Source organism: Macaca fascicularis, chromosome 14 (genome assembly GCF_037993035.2).
Source record: "Macaca fascicularis isolate 582-1 chromosome 14, T2T-MFA8v1.1".
Lineage (NCBI taxonomy): Eukaryota > Metazoa > Chordata > Mammalia > Primates > Cercopithecidae > Macaca > Macaca fascicularis.
In genome coordinates this window covers 73,760,872-73,785,135 of record NC_088388.1, presented here as the reverse complement: position 1 = coordinate 73,785,135, position 24,264 = coordinate 73,760,872, and the positions used below count along the sequence as shown (strand labels likewise).

Here is a 24,264-nt window from a genome sequence, read left to right as displayed (position 1 = left end):
GCAAGTGGACTATTAGATATATTGTAAGAGGAGCTACTTTCATTTCCATTAATTCCTAGGCCCTTAGGTTATGGTTATGAGAAAAATAGTATCAGTTTTGGTTTCTGTGATACCCTATGCTGTTAAGTTAGGGTCCCAACTTTAACTATATCTATTTGGTATAGTAGATAAATCATCAAAGACTATTTCACTAGAGGATTCTGAGAAGATGATAGAGTAGGAAGCACCAAGAATGTGTCTCCTCATCTAGACAACAGTTTCATTGGCAGAATCAGTCTGATGTAACAATTTTGAAACCGTGGACACAAATAATCTTCACACTCTATTAAAAGTTTACGTCGGCCAGGCGTGGTGGCTCACGCCTGTAATCCCAGCACTTTGGGAGGCTGAGGCGGGCGGATCACGAGGTCAGGAGATCGAGACCATCCTGGCGAACGCAGTGAAACCCCATCTCTACTAAAAATACAAAAAAACTAGCCAGGTGTGGTGGCGGGCGCCTGTAGTCCCAGCTTCTAGGGAGGCTGAGGCAGGAGAATGGCGTGAACCCGGGAGGCGGTGGAGCTTGCAGTGAGCGGAGATCACGCCACTGCACTCCAACCTGGGCAACAGAGCGAGACTCTGTCTCAAAAAAAAAAATAAATAAATAAATAAAAGTTTACGTCTTCCAGGGGAAGATTTAGATGACAAACTGCAGCTAATTTCAGTCAATTACAGCTCTTAACCCGGTAGCAGCTACCCATCCCCTAACTCCCAATCTCATGGTTCAAGTTTTAAACCTGAAAATTAGAATAATAAATATATTTGTTGGGTAACTCACATGCAGCTTGCAGAAGCCAGGGTGAGCAAAAAGATCCCTGTCCTCCAAATTTTAGAGATTTGTGCTGTGATCACTGATTGCTACTTCTAATCATTGAGGCACAGACAGAGAGGCACACAACCATTGTTGCACACACACCCATCCACAACTGTCGTAAGCCCTTTCTGCTCCAGCTGGAGAGACTTCCAGGGAATTTAAAGGATTTCTTTTCTTAATCCCCATTCCTTTCCCCCTCTTTTGGGAGCCAGACATTAAAGTCTGGGACATTTAAAAGCAGCTGCATATACAGAGGAAATGAGAATGTCACCACATATACCCAGAGAAATGCACAGGCTTAGAAAAGACCTGAGAAGACCTTACATTTACACCTCAGCCTAATCCTTGACACAGAGACAGCCTACAGAAATCAAATACAAAACAAAACAAAACAAAAAAAAACAAGCAAACCCTGGTAAAGGGGAGAATCTGATTTCTAGAGTTACCATATTAATAGATTCAAATATTCAGCTTTCAACAAAAAAATCACAAGGCATACAAAGAAACAGAAAAATATGGCCCAGCCAAAGGAAAAAATTAAGCAACAGAAACTATCCCTGAGAAAGGGAGGACTTACTAAAGACTTTAAAACAGCTGTCTTAAAGGTTTTCAAAGAACTAATGGAAGATACGAATAAAGTCAAGAAAATGATATATTAACAAAATGGAAATATCAACAAATAGATAGACAATGAAAAAAGAAACCAAAAAGAAATTTTAAACCTGAAAATTAGAATAAGAAATGAAAAATTCACTGGAGAGATTCAAAGGCAGATTCGAGCAGTCAGAAGAGAGAATCAGCAAACTTGAAGATAGAACAATTAAATTTATCAAGTCAGAGAAACAAAAGAAAAAAAAAAGATTGACTTGAACAAAGCCTAAGGGACCTGTGGGATTGGGATACCTTCAAGCAAACCAACCTATGTATTATGAAAGTCCCAGAAGGAGAAGAGAGAAAGCACAAAGAGATTATTTGAAGAAAAAGCAGCCTAAAACTTCCGAAGTTTGATGAACGACATGAATATAAACATACATGAGGCTCAGTGAACTCCAAGATAGGATGAACTCAAAGAGACCTCCACTGAGTCATATTATAATCAGACTGTTAAAAGACAGAGAGGATCTTGAAAGCAGTGAGAGAGAAGCAATTCATCACATACAAGGGATCTTCAATAAGATTATCAGCAGACTTCTTGTCAGAAACTTTTAAGGCCAGAAGGCAGTGGGCTGATATATTAAATATTTAAAGTGCTAAAAGAAAAAAAAAAAAACTCAATCAGGAACCCTACATCCAGCAGAAGTGTTCTTCCAACGTATGGAAGAAATTAAGACATTCCCAGATAAATAAAAGGTAAAAAAAATTAATTACCACCAGTCCCGCCCTGCATAAATACTAGAGGGATTTTTGCAGGTTGAAATGAAAGGACGCTAGACAGTAACTCAAAGCTGTAAGAAGAAATAAAGCTCTCGTTAAAGGTAAATACATGGGCAATTACAAAAGCTAGTATTATTGTAACAACAGTTTCTAATTCCACTTGTCGAACATTGTGGGCAGGGAAGGCAAATCTATATCCAAAAATACATTTATAATCTAGTAAACAAAACTTGCTGCTGCTTTTTAAAGTCAACTTGGTACTAGATGGCTGTATAATCCCTCTAGAAATGGTGCCATATTAGAGGCTCAGCAGTGGCTTCTGCCATTGGCAGGTTGAGTACTCAGCAAGTGTTATAACCACATTTGCTTTGGTGAAAGGAAGTGTGTAGCCTTCATCCCCGCCACCAAGGGAAAGAGGGTAACGGACATTCATGGAATGGGTTACCTTATCTTCCTGACCATTGAGAGTCTCCCCACAGGGGATAGTCTTGGGGAAAAAGTCATATGAGACACAAATAATCTTCATACTCTGTCCATTCTGAGAGGTTAAGTCACATAGTTTTTCTCTCTACTTTCAGCCACTTTCCCATATTTTTTCCAAGCTTTGACTATTCAGCTAAACCATCAGCCACTGCCCATGAATCAGTATAGATCTGTACTTCTGGCTATCTCTCTGACCAAGCAAATGGCTGATCAGATACATTGTTCTAAGTTCTGCCTACTTAGAAGATTTCTCTTCCCCTGTCTTTTTGGTCACTCCTATATGGGCCTATAATATTGTAATAGTTGACTTTGAGAAGGTATCAGCATATCATGCTAAGTCATTTGTAAACCCAACTGGAGGTTTTTCTTCCTATATTAGATGGCCGCATGACCTTAGTTAAGGGTTGATGGAGAGGTAGCAATACAGCAGGAGAATGCACCATAGGAATCTGAGCCATATATTCCTGCAACTTTTCCAGACTTGCTGGAGCCTGATTTCAAATATTGCTTTCACTTGATAGGGGAGTTCTGTTGCATGTTCAGTTCATGATGAGTGGCTCAGGTTGTATGATCACACAGTATCCTGTGGTCAGGTATTTGGCCTCTACCAACATGTACTAGTAAGCAAGAAGTTGTTTTTCAAAAACAAAATAGTTATCTGCAGAATAGGGCATAACTTTGCTCAAAAATGGATCTGCTATGGGTACCTAGAAAAGGCTGTATTCGTAGAATGATGACGTACTTTATCATCCAAACCAGGACATATATGAGAGTGAAAAGGGACAGTATTAATAATTATTTGGAGATAACAGGTGAAAACTCAGGCTGTCATTGAAATCCAGGATGTATGGTACCGTATCTGTACAGCACACCTATTTGCCATAGTCCTTTAGAAGCCATTTGGACCTGCTGAGTCATATGCCCAATGGAAGAGCAACTTGCATTACAGTTGGGAACTATTGTAGAACCTTGCCTTGCTCTGGGCCTCACTCAAAACTAGCAGCCTTGTGGGATACTTAGTAAATGAGTTAGAACAGCACAAATGTTTTATATGTCACTTCTAAAATCTAAAAAGGGGATGGGCACGGTGGTTCACGCCTGTAATCCCAGCACTTCGGGAAGCCAAGGCAGGTGGATCACTTGAGGTCAGGAGTTTGAGACCAGCTTGGCCAATGTGGCAAAACCCCGTGTCTACTAAAAATACAAAAATTAGTCAGATGTCGTGGCGGGTGCCTGTAATCCCAGCTACTCGGGAGACTGAAGCAGGAGAATTGCTTGAACCTGGGAGGCAGTGGTTGCAGTGAACCAAGATCACACCACTGCACTCCAACCCTGGGTAGCAGAGTGAGACTCCATCTCAATAAATAAATAAATAAAATAAATAAATATAAAATCCAAAAAGGCCAATGAAACTTTGTGATTTTTTTCTTACAAGTAGTGTCAGATAAATAAGAAGCAAGGTATAGGATTATGTCTTTCACATTAGAAATATATCACAACATGCTTCAGATACCTGGACAACAACAAAAAATTAATCCATATCATAGCACTCTGAATTTTGATGGGGGAGGGGGCTTACCTCCATCCTGTAACACAAAGGTATCTTACTAACGCATCTAGGGTGTTTGCAACTTTTCCTGCTTGCCAGGTCCAATCAGCATGATATTCTGTAGGATATCAAAATAACCAAGAAGATCCCAGAGTTGATATAGCCCCAAGAGAAAAGGACAGAGGTGTACTGTTGTCCCTGTCAGGTGAAAGCAGACTGCTTCTGGTAGTTTTTGTTGATTGATAAAGAGAAAGAAATATCTGACAGGTCCTTAGCTGTATCCACAGTGCCAGGGGCTGGGTTGATTTGTTCCAGTAAAAAGATTCCACATCTGGAATAGCAGCTGAAAGTTGGAGTCACCTCTTGATTAAGCTTACAGTAATCTACAATCATTCTTCAAAACCTGTTTTCTGTACAAGCTAAATAAACAAAGGATATCTTCTTCACAAGTTAAATAAACAAGAGATATTAAACAGAGATGTCATAGGAATCACTATCCTTCCATCTTTTTGGTCTTGAGTGATGGCAGTAATCTCTGCAATTACCTCAGGGATTCAGTATTGTTTTTGGTTTACTATTGGGAAGAAAGTTTCCTGGGGTTTCAGTTGGACACTTCCTACTATAATGGACTATACTTTGTTGCTCAGTAAATAAATGTGGGTGTTCTGCCAGTTGTTTAGTATGTCTGTTTCAGTTACACATTCAGGAACCGAGGAGAAACCACAAGGTAGATTTATGACTCCACTGGTCCGTTGTGAAACAGACTTTGGCTAAATTTTCATTCTTCCATCTGACCTTTATGATCCCCCATTTTTGAGTGAGGCATGGTCTACCATGCCTTTCATATCCACAGATATTAGCACCAATTTGCAGACACTGTCTAGTAATCCTTACAAGGCTGAATTTAGCACTGTTCAGTAGAACTGACTACAATGTTGGAAATGTTCTGTATCTGTGTTGTTCATAGTTTAGCTACTAGGCATATTGAGCTCTTGAGCACTTGAAATGTAGCTAGTGTGATATAGGAACTGAATGTTCAATTTTATTTGAGCTTAATTAGTTTTAAGTTAAATATAAATAGGAACTGAATGAGAGGCCATGGCTCTTTCTTTGGACAACTCAAATCACCTTTTTCCTACCAGATCAAGGGTTTTCTGGTGATCTACATCACTAATAATTTCAAATCATCTCATTTCAATTATAAACATTGAAATTATTTGAAGCTAGTCTTCAGTCTCTGCAAGGTCCATACTATTTCTAGTATATATATCCTTCGAGGGTTTGGTTTTCTAATGACCTAACTTAGAGCATGAGCAGTCAGGCTTCCATTCTGTGGCATGCCTTGGATTCCAGTTTTCGGCCGCTGGCCCACTATGGTTGTCAGAATCTCTGCTCAACTTCTCAGCCTCTCAGCCACTTCTGGAGTCAGCAGACAGTCCTAGGGGAAAAGTATTGCATGAACCCCTTTGGATTTCCTTCTTTTTTCAAATCTTAGCACCATAATTCTTCACAGCTTGTTAGTTCCCAGGTACCTTAAGGCAGATTGTTTTTAAATGTATATTTTGTCTGGGTTTTCTAGTTTTTTACTCAGGAAAGAGTTGGTCCCACATTATTTAGTTTGCAACACTATAAACCTTTCTATTTATTTTGGTACCTAGGGTCACTCAGTATGGAAGAAGCTTAAGCTAAATTCCTGACTGGGTGTTTTCTAAACCACTCTGATGATACAGATTTGGGCTATAGTTTTACAAGAGGACCAGTCTGCCCTTCCCCTTCTTCTTCTCTGTTCACTCCAAGACAGTTTTCTCCTGGCTATGGGATAAGGAGAATGGGTTTAGTTTTGGTTAATTTCACCCTGAGGGTGTATCCCTTTAGGATCCCAAATTCATTTAAGGGTCTCTGATTAAACTCCCCACCTTCAGGGTGCCCGGGCTTTGATTCTCTAGCCCCATGATACTGTCAAACCATAGTTCAGTTTCAACAGGATAAGTAAATGCCCTCAAGGCTTCAGTGGCTTCCTATGTTAAGTTTCTCCCTCTGGGTTTTTAGATTTGGCATACTGCTTCCTTACTCTCTTCACATCTCTTATACATATTAAAATGATGGATCCACCACCACAGGGAATGGCGGTGTGTGCCTGTAGCTGCCAGCTACTTGAGAGACCAAGGTGGGAAGATTGTTTTAGGCCAGGAGTTCAAGTCCAGCCTAGGCAACATAGCAAGACCCCATCTCTACAAAAGAAAATAAATAAAATGATGGATCTTTTTTCTTTTTATATTTTATTCATCATTCTAGTTGTTTTCAGTGGAAAGCCTAGTTACATAAAATAAGGTAAGTCTCCCCCACCCTGCACTTCCATGTTCTTATATATGAGGGGGAGAATAAATGTATTCCTACCTGCATCAGAGTAGTGATTGAAATCAGCACGCTTTGGGGCCGGGTGCGGTGGCTCACACTTGTAATCCCAGCACTTTGGGAGGCCGAGGTGGGTGGATCACGAGGTCAGGAGATCGAGACCATCCTGGCTAACATGGTGAAACTCCGTCTCTACTAAAAACACAAAAAATTAGCCGGGCGTGGTGGCACGTGCCTGTAGTCTCAGCTACTCAGGAGGCTGAGGCAGGAGAATGGTGTGAACCCGGGAGGCGGAGCTTGCAGTGAGCCAAGATCGCGCCACTGCACTCCAGCCTGGGGACAGAGCGAGACTCCATCTCAAAAAAAAAAAAAAAAAAAAAAAAAAAAAGAAATCAGTGCACTTTGAAAGCTGTGGGTTGGCCAGGCATGGTCACTCACACTTGTAATCCCAGCACTTTGGGAAGCTGAGGCAGGAGGATTGCTTGAGCCCAGGAGTTCGAGGCCGTCCTGGGCAACGTAATGAGACCTTGTCTCTACAAAAATAAAAATAAAGCTGTGGGGCTCCAGACAAATACCATTGTCATTATTTTCATCCCACTCATCTATCTAGATTCAGTATGCTCTGTGGGTTCCTTTTCTGCCAGCCTCTTAAACTTTGGTGCTCCCCAGTCATCCACCCTCAACCTACTATTTTTCTTAATCTTTATACTCTTTATTGGTGGCCTCCTCTCCTCGCAAGTCTTCTCAACTATAAGCCTGTTTAGCCTACTTATCAAACTCCTCACACACATCCCCATGCCAAAAAGCCCTCCTCACTCTCTATTCCTTTCTTTCCTTTCCTGGCCTCATTGACTGGCACTTCTTCCCATCTACTATGTAGTTGTCCAGGCTAGAAACCTGAGCATTAGCCCCATTTCAGCCTCCCTCATTCCACACATTCATTCAATCACCAGGTGCTGTGAATTGTACTTTCTAAATTCTTCTCAAACCTGCTCATTCCTGTTATCCTCCTGTTTGGTCCCAGTCTGCAGTTTCTTGCCTCCCAACCCATCCTCCTATCTGTCAGCCAGAGTGATCTTTCTGAAATGCACATGTGATTCTATCACTGCCCTGCTTAAAGTCCTTTAGCAGGTTCCCACTGTCCTAAAGATAAACTCCATTAACATCGCTCAAGGCTTTTTATGGCCTGACTCTGTCTGCTTCTCTATCCTCCTTTCTCTTCACTTTTTCAATTCATCATATACCTCATCTATTCTGAACTATTTGTGTCTCCATCTCTTGCTATTTTCTTTGTCTGGATGAGTTAGGGGAATCATATTTGACCCATTCTATCTTTAGACTATTACTTGTTTTGAGCTGAAATCTGCTACTTTGGCTCTTTCATTAGGCCTACTCCCTTTCTGCTTCAGACCATACAAGTTGGTGTTCTCAGGCACCACCAGCACAGAGCAGAGGATGAATTGTTACCTCCTTTCTTTTAGTCACTATATTCCAAATAGCGCCACCTAAAAGAGCACTAGCTTTTTAGTAGCCACATCATAATCCTCTTTTACACATAATCTGTTAAATCATGTCTCCCTTATTCTGTGTGTTTGCACAGTTGATGTTCTATATCTTAACACAGAAGCTGATCTGACATTTGTCCTAATGTAAGTGCTTGCTAAGTTTCATCTTATTTGTTGCAGCCCTTGGTTCAGTCTTTTGAGCAATATTTTTAGCCTGATCCAAAGTCTTATAGTGTAAAGTAAAATAAATCCCCTTTTACCATATAGATAGAGGATCTAGGCCCAGAGATGCTCAACACCAGCCAGAAGTCACACAGCAAGCAAAGCAGCAGCAGCACCCGAGCCAGAGCTCAGGGATCCTGGCCCCACTTCCCATGCATCTTCTAATATGGTACACAAATTCCCATTGCTGAATCCAGCCACTGCACATACCCTTAGCTTCTGAAAAACCTTCATTAAATCTCTCAGATTTTAAGTAGTATTAATTCTGTTTGGCAAGAGAACTGATAATAAAAATAGCACCACTCTGAACAGCTGGAAACCCTGGCTTCTCCACTACGGACAGACTTTGCCACTTCAAAGAGCTTTTCTTCCAAAACTGCAACAGGAGGGGCTCGGTGGGAAAGCCTGCTGCTTTCCTCTGAAGGTAGGCATCTGTCTTCTCACCCATCTGATGGCTGCCCCTCTATTTTAAGATGTCTATTTTAGACACAAAAAATGAAACTTTCCCATGCTATAATTAGGGTGGAACTTTAAAAAGCAAAGTAGTGTAACTTGTCACAAGAGACAAGACAGAGCCAACTTCTGCATTATGGAGCTTAAGAGGAATTTTTTAAAGGCTTATTTCTTAGCTGTTTCATATTTCACTGAAGTAAAATAAAGATTGGCCAATCAATTATAAATCAACAGAGGTGCTGTGCACTGTTCTGTAATAGCTCTCAGAGATTAAAAATTCAGTGTATGAAAGTTGGTCTTTCCAGAAAGAGGAAAGGGCACATCCGTGACCTTGAAATATTATGAACTATAAAGGCTTCCTGCCTTCTCTGTTAAGTGTCTCTGGTCTTTGGACTTCAAGCCTGTTCCCCACACTGTTGCCAGGTCTCTTTCTGAAAGTTTATCTGACCTGTCCCTTTTTCCAGTCAGAACTGTCATAATCTATAGAAGTCTGTCAGTGTTAGGATACGGAAAAAAAGTCAGGGGGGAATTGATTGTAAGAACATTGGGGAATCTCACAGCCGTGCTTTAGGGTCATACTGAATGTAGGCCCTGAGGACTGTGGAGCAGCCTGGAAGTTCTGTCTCTCAGCTTTCACATCTCCTCTTCTCCGTGACTTGCCACATTTTTCTTTACAGGTGGGCTGCCTGTGTCTTTCTAGACGCTATGATGGGAAACATGGCTGCCTATAGCTTCTAATACTGTTACAGATCCAGCCACAAAGAGATTATTATTATTATTATTTTTTTTTTTTTTTGAGACGGAGTCTCGCTCTGTCACCCAGGCTGGAGTGCAGTGGCCGGATCTCAACTCACTGCAAGCTCCGCCTCCCGGGTTTACGCCATTCTCCTGCCTCAGCCTCCCGAGTAGCTGGGACTACAGGCGCCCGCCACCTCGCCCAGCTAGTTTTTTTTGTATTTTTTTTTTTTTTTTAGTAGAGACGGGGTTTCACCGTGTTAGCCAGGATGGTCTCGATCTCCTGACCTCGTGATCCGCCCGTCTCGGCCTCCCAAAGTGCTGGGATTACAGGCGTGAGCCACCGTGCCCGGCCAGAGATTATTTTTTTTCCCTGTTCTCTTTCTTTCACATTGGTTAAGAGCATGACAATTCACTTTCCATTCCTCATGGTTTTGCTTTAACATTGCTTTTCCTGAATAGGTGCCTTCCCCACATACTTCTTTTATAGTGTCTGTCTCACTGCAGGCTGTGTGTCCACCTACTCCACAGACTGTAAGCACCTAGAGGGGAGACATGTGTTCTTTTATTTGTATTCTCAGTACCTGGCCACATAAATATATGTTAAAGAAATTCATGAGTGTGAATGAATGAATGAATTAGTAATACATTCATTTAGAATATACCCTTTCTAAATTCACCTGTGAAATATCCCAGACTTCAGGTATACATTACTGTCCTAGCTTTTGAACTCACTGCCAACCTTCGTTAAGCTCTCTCTAGCTCAGACATCAGCTCCCCCTTCCACTTCCCCATCCTTTAATCCACATGGGGCTGGTAGGTGTGAATGTGAGAGGTGTGATTGGCAGTGGAAAGGGCATGGGATTTGGAGTCAGGCAGACCCAGGTTCTAGTTTGAGTTGTCCCACTTTCTACTTATGAGACCAGGCAAGTTGCTCTGAGCTTCATTTTCTTAATCTGTAAAGGAGGTATATAATATCTATCCTTGGATAACACATACAAAACACATCGCACAATGCCAGAAATGCAGTAGGTGCTAAAGAAGTGTTTGTTTCCCTTCCTCTAGTTGTGTGTGTGTGTTTGTGGCTTATATATGTGTATACTGTATGCATTTGTGCCTATGTGTACTATTTTGGTGTATTGGTGGCATACAGTATGGAGGGAAGAATGAAAATGTTATTTGCATCATCTGCCTGTGTGGAAGAGAGTTACCTAGGTCTCATCTACCTGGAGGACACAAATGAGGTCACATTAATGGCAGTACTTAAAATGCCACCACTTCCTGCCCACCCCTGTAATTCAGGGCATCACCCCCCTAAATCTCACTCTTAGGTATTTCTGGGAATCTTCAGAGAGTTTGAGTTTAAGAAGAAACTTCTCCAGTCCTTATTTGTGTGTTCATTTTATGAAGCCACTTGAGAAGAGAACCTCACTGCAGCCAGGGATGGTGCCCTCAATCCACCCTACTTTACCCTACTAGTTGGCAAAGCTATGGTCTATAACAAGGGCATTGTCTCCTGGTGCTCCCATAGTTACCAGTCTACTAGGTGACACAGCATAACAAGGAGTCTTCCTGAGTCAAAATTGTGCAGTGATCTCCAGCAGAATGCTCCCTCCAGCTTGGTCATACCTCTTTCACTCTGGCATTTTCAATAAGCACTACCTATACAATCCCCCACCCTGCCCTAACCTGGTCTCAATGATGTATGTAACCTTTCTCCATACAGAAGACGATATGGTATGTATAATAGTGTTTGGGAAAGGAGAAGGTGGGGAAGGAATTATACTTTCTGTGCATCCCTGTGGGGACCTCTTTTGGGCACTAGAACAGTTCCTAAGCTGGTTAGGCCTCCTAATTGATTCCCTGTCCTCCATGGCTTCCTGGGAATGGTGGAGTTTGTCCCTCGACCTTGCTCATTACCCAAGATCTTTGAACTCACAGGGAGGCATCTGTAACATCGCTGACAAGCAAGAGGTACATCTTGAGGTTCCCAGCGCTGGAGACACTGATGCTGGATGACAACAGACTCTCCAACCCCAGTTGCTTTGCCAGCCTGGCTGGGCTCAGGAGGTAAAGCCATAAGCCTTTCTCTGCTTGGGCTCCTCTAATCCACAGGCTTGCTCACACTCAGTGCTGTTCTAGAAGCCAAAAGGCTTGGGCTTAAACCCTAGCTCCACAATTTATCTCTACTCTGTGGCCATGGGTAAGTCATTTCTCCCCTCTGAGCTTTGGTTCCTCCATAAAAATGGCCATCAGTGAGGACATTTCTGATCACATGACTGAATTAGAAGCAGCAAAGAGAAAGGAAAACAGGAGGAGATTTTACCCAGGATAAGATCCAGACCCTGACAGTAGAGACAGGAAAATTTTTTAAAATAATGAGAATAAGAAAGACAAATTTAATTCCTGAGTTCTAACTGAAGTAAATAAAATAGTGGCATTTACATTGTTAAGCTTTACTTCCCTGGAAAATTTACTTTGGATTCAACTACCATTTACTGAATACTAATTTGTGCCAGGCCATTTACATATTGCCTCATTTAATCTTTACAAGAGCCCTGAAAGGTTAATAAATATTATCCCCATTTTAGAGACAGGGATATTGAATCCCAGAGACAGTAAGTCACTGGCTCAACGCCACACAAGAGGAATAAGTATCTGAGCCTGATTCCATGTTTTTTCCCTAAAGTGGCTTGGTAAACAATCCTGAGGTATCATTATTGCTATGATTCTATATTCACTTTCCTTAATTGAAGACTGAAGAAGTTAAGCCTGGATGAAAACAGGATTATCCGGATCCCATACCTACAGCAAGTTCAGCTCTCTGACGAGTCAGTGGACTGGAATGGAGGTGGGGGAAGTCCCCAGAAAGAGCCCCAATTCATGCTGCAGTCCAAGCCAAGGATGCTTGAGGACTCAGATGAGCAACTGGATTATACTGTACTGCCCATGAAAAAGGATGTTGACCGGACAGGTGAGTGACACCCCTTGTTCCAGAAATTCTAGCCTCATAGTGGAAATACACTTCTGAGAGTTTATTCTGAAAGTCTCACTTGGTCACGATGAATATCACGAATTGAATTTGCGGATTCTTTGTCAAGGATTTTTGCATCTATGTTTGGGAGATGTGTTGGTGTACTGATTTCTTTTGTTACAGTATTCTTGTTAGGATTTATAATCAAGGTTATGCTTGCCTGATAAAATGTGTTTGGAAGTGTTCATTTTTTTCCATTTCCTAGGAAAGTTTATATACTATTATTATTTTCTCCTTAAAGTTTGGAAGAATTCACCATGAGACCACCTGAGCCTGGAGTTTTCTTTGTAGAATAAGGTTGAAATTATGCAACTTTAGAAGGTTGGAAGAGGTGCTCCTGACACCTGAAATTTAGACCTCTGGGTAAGAGGTGCTGCTTGGCTCTTGGTGTCTCTGAGCTGTGATGGGCTTTGTGTAGCTGCGAAAAGGATACTGGCCAGCTGGTGCTGGTACCTATGGAGGAGTCACAGTGAAGCAAGTTTATAAAAGTTGGAAAAACTGCAAACTAGATTCAGCTACTGCTGAGGAAAGACTTGCTAGACTACAGCAAAAACAAAACAAACCAAAAATCACATTATTCCAGTGGCATTCACAGGAATCACAAGCAGTCAGGAAACCCATGGGAAGCAGATAGGAAGAGATAAGCCCCTTTTTCCTCTTCCAGCTTTGCAGTCTCCCTTTAGCACCACCCATATTGTCAAGAGTCTAACAGGAAACCAGTGGTCAAAGCAGAAATATGGTTTTGAGAGCCTCAGCTCCAGCATTCCAAAGCAGAATAAAGAAAGATGAATTTCCAAGTTAAAAATATTAATAACTGGCCAGGCACAGTGGCAGTTATTTTGGGAGGCCAAGGCTGGAGAATTGTTTTGAGGCCAGGAGTTTGAGGCTGCAGTGAGCTATGATCACGCCACTGCCCTCTGGCCTTGATGACAGAGCAACACCCTATCTCTTTAAAAAATTAAAAATTAGCTGGGTGTGATGGCATGTGCCTGTAGTCCTAGCTACTGGGGGCTGAGACAGGAGGATCCCTTGAGGCTGCAGTGAGCTATGATCACGCCACTGCTCTCTGACCTGGATGACAGAGCGAGACCCTATCTCTATAAAAAATTTAAAAATTAGCTGGGTGTGATGGCATGTGCCTGTAGTCCTAGCTACTGGGGGCTGAGGCAGGAGGATCCCTTGAGCCTGCAGTGAGCTATGATCACACCACTGCTCTCCAGCCTGGGCAGCAGAGTGAGAGACCCTGTCTCTAAAAATAATAATAATAACAACTTAATAAAAGGCACACTTATGTTATTCAGATTCTCCCTAAAATAATTTTCTGTCTACTTAGTTTGTTAACTTTGGAAATGGGTATATTAAAGTCTATCCCCACTATTGTAGATTTGTCAGTATCTCCTTGCATTTCTGGCATTTTTTTTTTTACTATGAAGTTGGTTTGGTTCTCTGTTATTAGGTTTATGACTTTTATCTTGGTAGATTATGTATTTTAATCATTGTAAAATATCCCAGGTAGATAAATAATTTTGGTTTTGACTTGGGCCTCTGTTTTGTTTGATATATTTATTTTAGGATATCTTAAAAACAGTATAGTACTGCATATTTTTCCTAATATGAGTCTTAATGAGTCTTTTTTCATAGAAGAATTTAACTCACATGGTGATTATTGATATATTTCACCTTATTTCTACTATTAGTGTGTTTTCTATTTACCTATGCCTTTTCTTCTTGTGAGCACTAAGTTTTCTTTCAATTCCAATCTTTTCACTAATCATTTAAAGAAAGAAATCTCATGTCTAGATCTCTAATGGTTACCTTAAAACTTTTTTTTTTTTTTCTGTTTAGAGACAGAGTTTTACCCTATCACCCCAGGCTGAAGTGCAGTGACACGACCGTGCTCAAACTGTTGTTGAACTCTGGGGCTCAAGTGATCCTCCTGCCTCAGCCTCCCAAGTAGCTGGGACCACTGCACCTGGCTATTACCCTAAAACTTTTAATTCACATTTTAAAACTCACTTTTGTCTATCAACACCTATAATCAACCAAATACATGTCTTCTTTTTTAATAAGAAAATGTTAATATGCATGTATCTATAAAGCCACCCTACTCCCATCACTTCCCATAATGTAATAAACTCTAACAATAATTCAGATTGGTTTTAATTTTTAAAATTATGTATCAATGATTCTTTAGACTGAAAGATTGAACCTTATTCTTGGGTTTTTTATCATGTGTACGTATGTATAACTTAGGAGCAGAGACTTCTGTTTACAATACAACTCAGGTCCTAATACAGTATAATTTTTAATCTCTTCAAAGCTCTTCTTGCCCTCTTATTTGTTTTCTTTCATCCTTAATTCCTATTCCCATTTCCTATTTTCATATAAATATCTACTCTTATCTTGGATATATTTTCCTGGATATATGTATTTATCTTTGTAAAATATATTTAAGAGTTTTCCTTCTTGCTGTATTTTTTTTTTTTTTTTGAGATGGAGTCTCGCTCTGTTGCCCAGGCTGGAATGCAGCGGCGATCTCCACTCACTGCAAGCTCTGCCTCCAGGGTTTACGCCATTCTCCTGCCTCAGCTTCCTGAGTAGCTGGGACTACAGGCGCCTGCCACCACACCCGGCTAATTTTTTGTATTTTCAGTAGAGACGGGGTTTCACTGTGTTAGCCAGGATGGTCCCGATCTCCTGACCTCATGATCTGCCCGCCTCAGCCTCCCAAAGTGTTGGGATTACAGGCGTGAGCCACCGCGCCCGGCCTAGTTATTGACTTTTAACTAATGCTTAGTATTCTACAGTATATGCTCTAAACACATTTCACACATCTCTTCCATTACTGATGAACACTTAGGTTGCTTATAACTCTCTTACTACAAATAGTGGTACAATGAACAACCTTATGAACATCTTTTGCATATACCACTGTGCCAGGGTTTTCCTGAAATATTTACCCAGAAGTGGAATTGATGGATGACAGAGCATATATATATGTAGTTTTAAAAATTACCACCTGATTGTTCTTCAAAATAGTTGCTTCAGTGTACCCTCACACAAGTAGTACATAAGGGTTCTTGTCTTCCTATGTCCTTATCAATATTTGGTATTATCTTACTTTATAATTTTTCTAAATTTCATTATGCTGGTAGGTGTAAAGTGATATCTTTAAAAACTTTTTAGTTTATAATTTTTGTGGGTACATAGTAGGTGTATATATCTATGGAGCACATGAGATATTTTGGTACAGGCATATAATAAACTCTTCTAGGTATTTTTAAATGTACAGTTAAAGTATTACTGACTATAGCCCCCCTTTTGTGCTACCAAATACTAGGTCTTATTCATTCTTTCTATTTTTTTTTTTTTTGTATCAATTAGCCATCCCCACCTCTCCCCAAGACCCCCACTATCCTTCCTAGCCTCTGGTAACCATCTTTCTACTCTCTGTGTCCATGAGTCCAATTGTTTTGATTTTCAGATCCCACAAATAAGAATATGCAATTTTTGTCCTTCTGTGCCTGGCTTATTTCACTTAACCTAAGGGCCTCCAGTTCCATCCATGTTCTTGCAAATGATAGAATCTCGTTCTTTTTAATGGCTGAATAGTACTCCATTGTATATATGTACCATATTTTCTTTATCCATTCATCTGTTGATGGATATGTAGGTTGTTTCCAAATCTTGGCTATTGTGAACACTGCTGCAACAAACATAAGAGTGCAGATATCTCTCTGATACACCGATTTCCTTTCTTTTGGGTATATACTCAGCACTGGGATTGCTGGATCATATGGTAGCTCTAGTTTTAGTTTTTTGAGGAACCTCCAAACTGTTCTTCATAATGGTTGTGCTGATTTACATTCCCAGCAACAGTGTACGAGGGTTCCCTTTTCTCCACATCCTCACCAGCTTTTGTTATTGCCTGACTTTTAGATAACAGCCGTTTTAACTAGGATAAGATGATATCTCATTGTAGTTTTGATTTGCATTTCTCTGATGGTCAGTGTTGTTAAGTACCTTTTGATATGCCTGTTTTCTATTTGAATGACTTCTTTTGAAAAATGTTTATTCAGATCTTTTGCCCATTTTTTAGTCAGATTATTAGATTTTTCCCTGTGGAGATGTTTGAACTCCTTATATATTCTGATTATTAATCCCTTGTCAGATGGGTAGTTTGCAAATGTTTTCTGTCATTCTGTGGGTTGTCTCTTTGTTGATTGTTTCCTTTGTTGTACAGAAGCTTTTTAACTTGATGTGGTCCCATTTGTCTATTTTTGCTTTGGTTGCCTGTGCTTGTGGGATATTACTACTCAAGAAAATTTTGCCCAGACCAGTGTCCTGGAAAGTTTCCTCAATGTTTTCTTGTAGGTGTTTCACAGTTTGAGGTCTTATATTTAATTCAAATAAAAGGCAAGAGATGGAGTCAAGTTTAATTCTTCTGCATATGGATATCTTGTTATCCTAGAACCATTTATTGAAGAGACTGTCTTTTTCCCAGTGTATGTTCTTGGCATCTTTGTTGAAAATGGGTTAACTGTAGGTGTGTGGGTTTATTTCTAGGTTCTCTATTCTGTTCCATTGGTCTATGCGTCCATTTTTATGCCAGTAGCATAATGTTTTGGTTGCTATAGCTTTCTAGTTTAATTTGAAGTCAGGTAATGTGATTCCTCTAGTTTTGTTCTTTTTGCTCAGGATACATTTGGCTATTCTGGGTCTTTTGTGGTTCCATATAAATTTTAAGATAGTTTTTTTCTATTTCTGTGAAGAATGTCATTGGTATTTTGATAGGGATTGTATTGAATCTTTAGAATACTTTCAGTACTATGGACATTTTAACAATATTGATTCCTCCAATCCATGAACATGGAATATCTTTCAATTTTTAAGTGCCTCTTCAATTTCTTTCATTGGTGTTTTATAGTTTTTATTGTAGAGATCTTTTACTTCTTTTGGTTAGTTCCGAGGTATTTACTTTTATTGGTGGCTGTTGTAAATGGGATTCCTTTTTTATTTCTTTTTCAGATTGTTCACTGTTGGCATATAGAAATGCTACCAATTTTGTATGTTGACTTCAGGTCCTGAAACTTTACTGAATTTGCTTATCAGTTCTAATCATTTTTTGGTAGAGTCTTTAGGTTTTTCCAATATAAGATCATATCATCTGCAAACAAGGATAATTCAACTTCCTCCCTTCCAGTTTAGATCCCCTTTATTTCCTTCTCTTGTTTGATTGGTCTAGCTAAGACTTCCAGTAATCAGTTGAATAATGGTAGTAAAAGTTGTCATGTTCCAGATATAAGAGGAAAGGCTTTCAGTTTTTCCCCATTTAGTACGATACTAACTATGTGTCTGTCATATATAGCTTTTAATATGTTCAGGTGTGGTTCTTCTACACCTAGTTTTTTGAGGGTTTTTATTATGAAGGGATGTTGAACTATATCAAATGCTTTTTCAGCATCAATTGAAATGATCATATGGTTTTAGTCCTTCATTCTGTTAATGTGATGTATCACATTGATTTGTGTGTGTTGAAACATGCTTGCATCCCTGGGATAAATCCCACTTGGCCATAATGAATGATTTTTTTTTTTTTTTTCTTGAGATGGAGTTTCACTCTTGTTGCAATGACACGATCTTGGCTCACTGCAACCTCCACCTCCCGGGTTCAAGTGATTCTCCTGCCTCAGCCTCCTGAGTAGCTGGGATTACAGGCATGTGCCACCATGCCCGGCTAATTTTGTATTTTTAGTAGACACGGGTTTTCTCCATGTTGATCAGGCTGGTCTCGAACTCCCAACCTCAGGTGATCTGCCCACCTTGGCCTCCCTGAGTGCTGGGATTACAGGCATGAGTCACTGTGCCTGGCCGATGAATGATCTTCTTAATGTACTGTTGAATTTGTTTTGCTAGTATTTTGTTGAGGATTTTTGCATCAATATTCATCAGATATATTGGCCTGTATTATTATTATTATTATTATATTTATTTATTTATTTATTTTATTGATTTTTTTGAGACGGAGTTTCGCTTTTGTTGCCCAGGCTGGAGTGCAGTGGCGCTTTCTTGGCTCACTGCAACCTCCGCCTCCTGGGTTCAAGAGATTCTTCTGCCTCAGCCTGCTGAGTATCTGTGATTACAGGTGCCTGCCACCATGCCTGGTTAATTTTTTGTATTTTTAGTAGAGATGAGGTTTCACCATGGTGGCCAGGCTGGTCAGTATTTTTTTTTTTTAATGTGTCTTTCTCTGGTTTTGGTATCAGGGTAATGCTGGCCTCATAGAATGAGTTTGGAAGTATTCCCTCCTCCTATCTTTCCGAACAGTTTGAATAGGATTGGTATTAGTTGTTTAAATGTTTGGTAGAATTCAGCAGTGAAGCCATGATGTCTCAGGCTTTTCTTTACTGGGAGACTTTTTATTATGGCTTCAATCACATTACTTGTTATTGGTCTGTTTAGGTTTTGAATTTCCTCATGACTCAATCTTGGCAGGTTGTATGTGTCTAGAATTTATCCATTTATTCTAGATTTTCCAATTTATTGGCATGTAGCTGCTCATAGTAGCCACTTACGATCTTCTGAATTCCTGCAGTAACAGCTGTAATATCTCCTTTTCCATCTCTGATTTTATTTATTTGGGTCTTCTCTTTTTTTCTTGGTTAGTCTAACTAAAGGTTTCTGAGTTTTGTTTATCTTTTCAAAAAACCAACTTTTTGTTTCATTGGTCTTGTGTAACGTTTGCTTGATTTCAAACCAACTTTTTGTTTCATTGGTCTTGTGTAATGTTTGCTTCATTTCAAATTCATTTATTTGTGCTCGGATCTTTATTATCTCTTTTGTTCTATTACTTTTGGGTTTGGTTTGCTCTTGCTTCTCTAGTTCTTTAAGATGCATCATTAGGTTATTTATTTGAAGTTTTTCTAGTTTTTTATGTAGGCACTTGGAGCTACAAATTTTCCTATTAGTACTGTTTTTGCTGTATCCTATATGTTTTGGTATGTTGTATCCATTATCATTTGTTTCAAGAAAGTTTTAAAATTTCCACCTTAATTTCTTCATTGACCCACTGGTCATTTAGTAGCATATTGTTTAATTTCTATGTGTTTGTATAGTTTCCAAAATTCCTCTTGTCATTGATTTCTAATTTTATTCCATTATGTGTAGAGAAGATGTTTGATATTATTTCAAGATTTTAAAAAAAATGTTTTAAGACTTGTTTTGTGACCTAACATATGGTCTATACTTGAAAATGATCCACGTGCTAAGGATAAAAATGTGTATTCTGAAGCCATTGGATGAAATGTTCTGTAAATATCTGTTAAGTCCATTTTTGCTACCATGCAGATTAAGTCCAATGTTTCTTTGTTGATTTTCTGTCTGGGACATCTGTCCAATGCTGAAAATGGGGTGTTGAAGTCTCCAGCTATTACTGTATTGGCTTCTATCTCCAATAATACTTGCTTTATATATCTGGGTGCTTCAGTGTTGGGTGCATGTATATTTGTAATCACTATATATTCTTGCTGAATTGACCCCTTTATCATTATATAATTATCTTCTTTGTCTCTTCTTATAGTTTTTGTCTTGAAATCTATTTTGTCTGATATAAGTATAGCTATTCCTTCCCCTTTTTGGTTTCCATTTGCATCGAATATCTTTTTCCATCCCTTTATTTTTAGTCTACGTGTATCTTTTTAGATGAAGTGTGTTTCCTGTAGGCAGCAAATTAGTGGGTCTTGTTTTTACATACATTTAGCTACTTTGTCTTTACTGGAGAGTTTAGTTATTTACATTTACTGTTATTATTAAGCAGGGACTTACTCCTGCCATTTTGTTGTGTTTTCTTGTTTTGTGGTCTTCTCTTCCTTCTTTCCTTCCTGTCTTCCTTTTACTGAAGGTGATTTTCTCTGGTAATATGTTTTAATTTCTTGCTTTTTATTTTTTGTGTATCCATTGTATATTTTTTTGATTTGAGGTTGCCATAAGGTTTGCCAATACTATCTTATAACCCATTATTTTAAACTGATGACAACTTAACACTGATTGCACAAAATGCCAAAAGAAAACTAACAAAAACTCAACACTTTAACTTTGTCCCCCAACTGACTTTTTGTTTTTTCTATTTATGTCTTATTATACTGTCTATGTCTTGAAAAGTTGTTGTAATTATTATTTTTTATTGGTTCATCATTTAGCCTTTCTACTTAAGTCAAGAGAAGTTTACACATGACCACTACAGTGTTATGCTATTGTTTCTGTGTGCTTAGTATTACCAGTGAGTTTTGGACCTTTAGATGATTTCTTCTTGCTCATTAACATCCTTTTTTTGACACTGAAGAACTTCCTTTTGCATTTCTTGTAGGACAGATCTTGTGTTAATGAAATCCCTCAGCTTTTGTTTGTCTGGAAAGGTTTTTATTTCTCCTTCATGCTTAAAGAATATTTTCGCTGGATCTACTATTCTGGGGTAAAAGTTTTTGTGTGTATGTGTATGTGTGTGTGTGTTTTTTTTTCTTTCCAGCAGTTTAAATATGTCATGCCACTCTCTCCTGGCCTATAAGGTTTCCACTGAAAAGTCTCCTGCCAGATGTATTGGTGCTCCATTGTATGTTGTTTCTTATCTGTTGCTGCTTTTAGGATCCATGATCTTTGGGAATTTGATTATTAAATGCCTTGAAGTAGGCTTCTTAGGCTTAAATCTACTTGGTGTTCTATAACCTTCTTATGCTTGAATGTTGGTATCTTTCTGTAGGTTTGGGAAGTTCTCTGATATTATCCCTTTGAATAAACTTTCTATCCCTATCATGTTCTACCTCCTCTTTAAGGCCATTAGATTTGTGCTTTTTTTTATGTTTTATTTAAAAAAAAAATTTTTTAAAATTATACTTTAAGTTCTAGGGTACATGTGCACAATGTGTAGGTTTGTTACATATGTATACATGTGCCATGTTGGTGTGCTGCACCCATCAACTCGTCAGCGCCCATCAACTCGTCTTTTACATCAGTTGTAACTCCCAATGCCATCCCTCCCCCCTCCCCCCTCCCCATAATAGGCCCCGGCGTGTGATGTTCCCCTTCCCAAGTCCAAGTGATCTCATTGTTCAGTTCCCACCTATGAGTGAGAACATGCGGTGTTTGGTTTTCTGTTCTTGCGACAGTTTGCTGAGAATGATGGTTTCCAGCTGCATCCATGTCCCTACAAAGGACACAAACTCATCCTTTTTTATGGCTGCATAGTATTCCATGGTGTATATGTGCCACATTTTCTTAATCCAGTCTGTCACTGATGGACATTTGGGTTGATTCCAAGTCTTTGCTATTGTGAATAGTGCCGCAATAAACATACGTGTGCATGTGTCTTTATAGCAGCATGATTTATAATCCTTTGGGTATATACCCAGTAATGGGATGGCTGGGTCATATGGTACTTCTAGTTCTAGATCCTTGAGGAATCGCCATACTGTTTTCCATAATGGTTGAACTAGTTTACAATCCCACCAACAGTGTAAAAGTGTTCCTATTTCTCCACATCCTCTCCAGAACCTGTTGTTTCCTGACTTTTTAATGATTGCCATTCTAACTGGTGTGAGATGGTATCTCACTGTGGTTTTGATTTGCATTTCTCTGATGGCCAGTGATGATGAGCATTTTTTCATGTGTCTGTTAGCTGTATGAATGTCTTCTTTTGAGAACTGTCTGATCATATCCTTTGCCCACTTTTTGATGGGGTTGTTTGTTTTTTTCTTGTAAATTTGTTTGAGTTCTTTGTAGGTTCTGGATATTAGCCCTTTGTCAGATGAGTAGATTGCAAAAATTTTCTCCCATTCTGTAGGTTGCCTGTTCACTCTGATGGTAGTTTCTTTTGCTGTGCAGAAGCTCTTTAGTTTAATGAGATCCCATTTGTCAATTTTGGCTTTTGTTGCCGTTGCTTTTGGTGTTTTAGATGTGAAGTCCTTGCCCATGCCTATGTCCTGAATGGTATTACCTAGGTTTTCTTCTAGGGTTTTTATGGTATTAGGTCTAACATTTAAGTCTCTAATCCATCTTGAATTAATTTTCGTATAAGGAGTAAGGAAAGGATCCAGTTTCAGCTTTCTACTTATGGCTAGCCAATTTTCCCAGCACCATTTATTAAACAGGGAATCCTTTCCCCATTTCTTGTTTTTCTCAGGTTTGTCAAAGATCAGATGGCTGTAGATGTGTGGTATTATTTCTGAGGGCTCTGTTCTGTTCCATTGGTGTATATCTCTGTTTTGGTACCAGTACCATGCTGTTTTGGTTACTGTAGCCTTGTAGTATAGTTTGAAGTCAGGTAGCGTGATGCCTCCAGCTTTGTTCTTTTGACTTAGGATTGTCTTGGCAACACGGGCTCTTTTTTGGTTCCATATGAACTTTAAAGCAGTTTTTTTTCCAATTCTGTGAAGAAAGTCATTGGTAGCTTAATGGGGATGGCATTGAATCTATAAATTACCTTGGGCAGTATGGCCATTTTCATGATATTGATTCTTCCTATCCATGAGCATGGTATGTTCTTCCATTTGTTTGTGTCCTCTTTTATTTCACTGAGCAGTGGTTTGTAGTTCTCCTTGAAGAGGTCCTTTACTTCCCTTGTAAGTTGGATTCCTAGATATTTTATTCTCTTTGAAGCAATTGTGAATGGAAGTTCATTCATGATTTGGCTCTCTGTTTGTCTGTTACTGGTGTATAAGAATGCTTGTGATTTTTGCACATTAATTTTGTATCCTGAGACTTTGCTGAAGTTGCTTATCAGCTTAAGGAGATTTTGGGCTGAGACAATGGGGTTTTCTAAATATACAATCATGTCATCTGCAAACAGGGACAATTTGACTTCCTCTTTTCCTAAGTGAATACCCTTTATTTCTTTATCCTGCCTGATTGCCCTAGCCAGAACTTCCAACACTATGTTGAATAGGAGTGGTAAGAGAGGGCATCCCTGTCTTGTGCCAGTTTTCAAAGAGAATGCTTCCAGTTTTTTCCCATTCATTATGATATTGGCTGTGGGTTTGTCATAAATAGCTCTTATTATTTTGAGATACGTTCCATCAATACCGAATTTATTGAGAGTTTTTAGCATGAAGGGCTGTTGAATTTTGTCAAAGGCCTTTTCTGCATCTATTGAGATAATCATGTGGTTTTTGTCTTTGGTTCTGTTTATATGCTAGATTACGTTTATTGATTTGCATATGTTGAACCAGCCTTGCATCCCAGGGATGAAGCCCACTTGATCATGGTGGATAAGCTTTTTGATGTGCTGCTGGATTCGGTTTGTCAGTATTTTATTGAGGATTTTTGCATCGATGTTCATCAGGGATATTGGTCTAAAATTCTCTTTTTTTGTTGTGTATCTGCCAGGTTTTGGTATCAGGATGATGTTGGCCTCATAAAATGAGGTAGGGAGGATTCCCTCTTTTTCTATTGATGGGAATAGTTTCAGAAGGAATGGTACCAGCTCCTCCTTGTACCTCTGGTAGAATTTGGCTGTGAATCCGTCTGGTCCTGGACTTTTTTTGGTTGGTAGGCTATTAATTATTGCCTCAATTTCAGAGCCTGCTATTGGTCTATTCAGGGATTCAACTTCTTTCTGGTTTAGTCTTGGGAGAGTGTAAGTGTCCAGGAAATTATCCATTTCTTCTAGGTTTTCTAGTTTATTTGCGTAGAGGTGTTTATAGTATTCTCT

The 24,264-nt window shown here is 39.4% G+C and overlaps 1 protein-coding gene across 2 annotated transcripts in view; it reads left to right on the top strand.

Annotated features, from left to right (window-relative positions):
- Positions 1-24,264, top strand: part of XRRA1 (X-ray radiation resistance associated 1) — a 106,265-nt gene that overhangs the window by 33,406 nt on the left and 48,595 nt on the right. For both annotated transcript variants that reach the window (XM_074014753.1, XM_015435489.4), the window contains exons 9-10: positions 11,471-11,599; positions 12,286-12,503. In XM_074014753.1, coding sequence (XP_073870854.1) covers positions 11,471-11,599; positions 12,286-12,503 — 347 coding nt within the window. The remainder of the gene's footprint in view (positions 1-11,470; positions 11,600-12,285; positions 12,504-24,264) is intronic.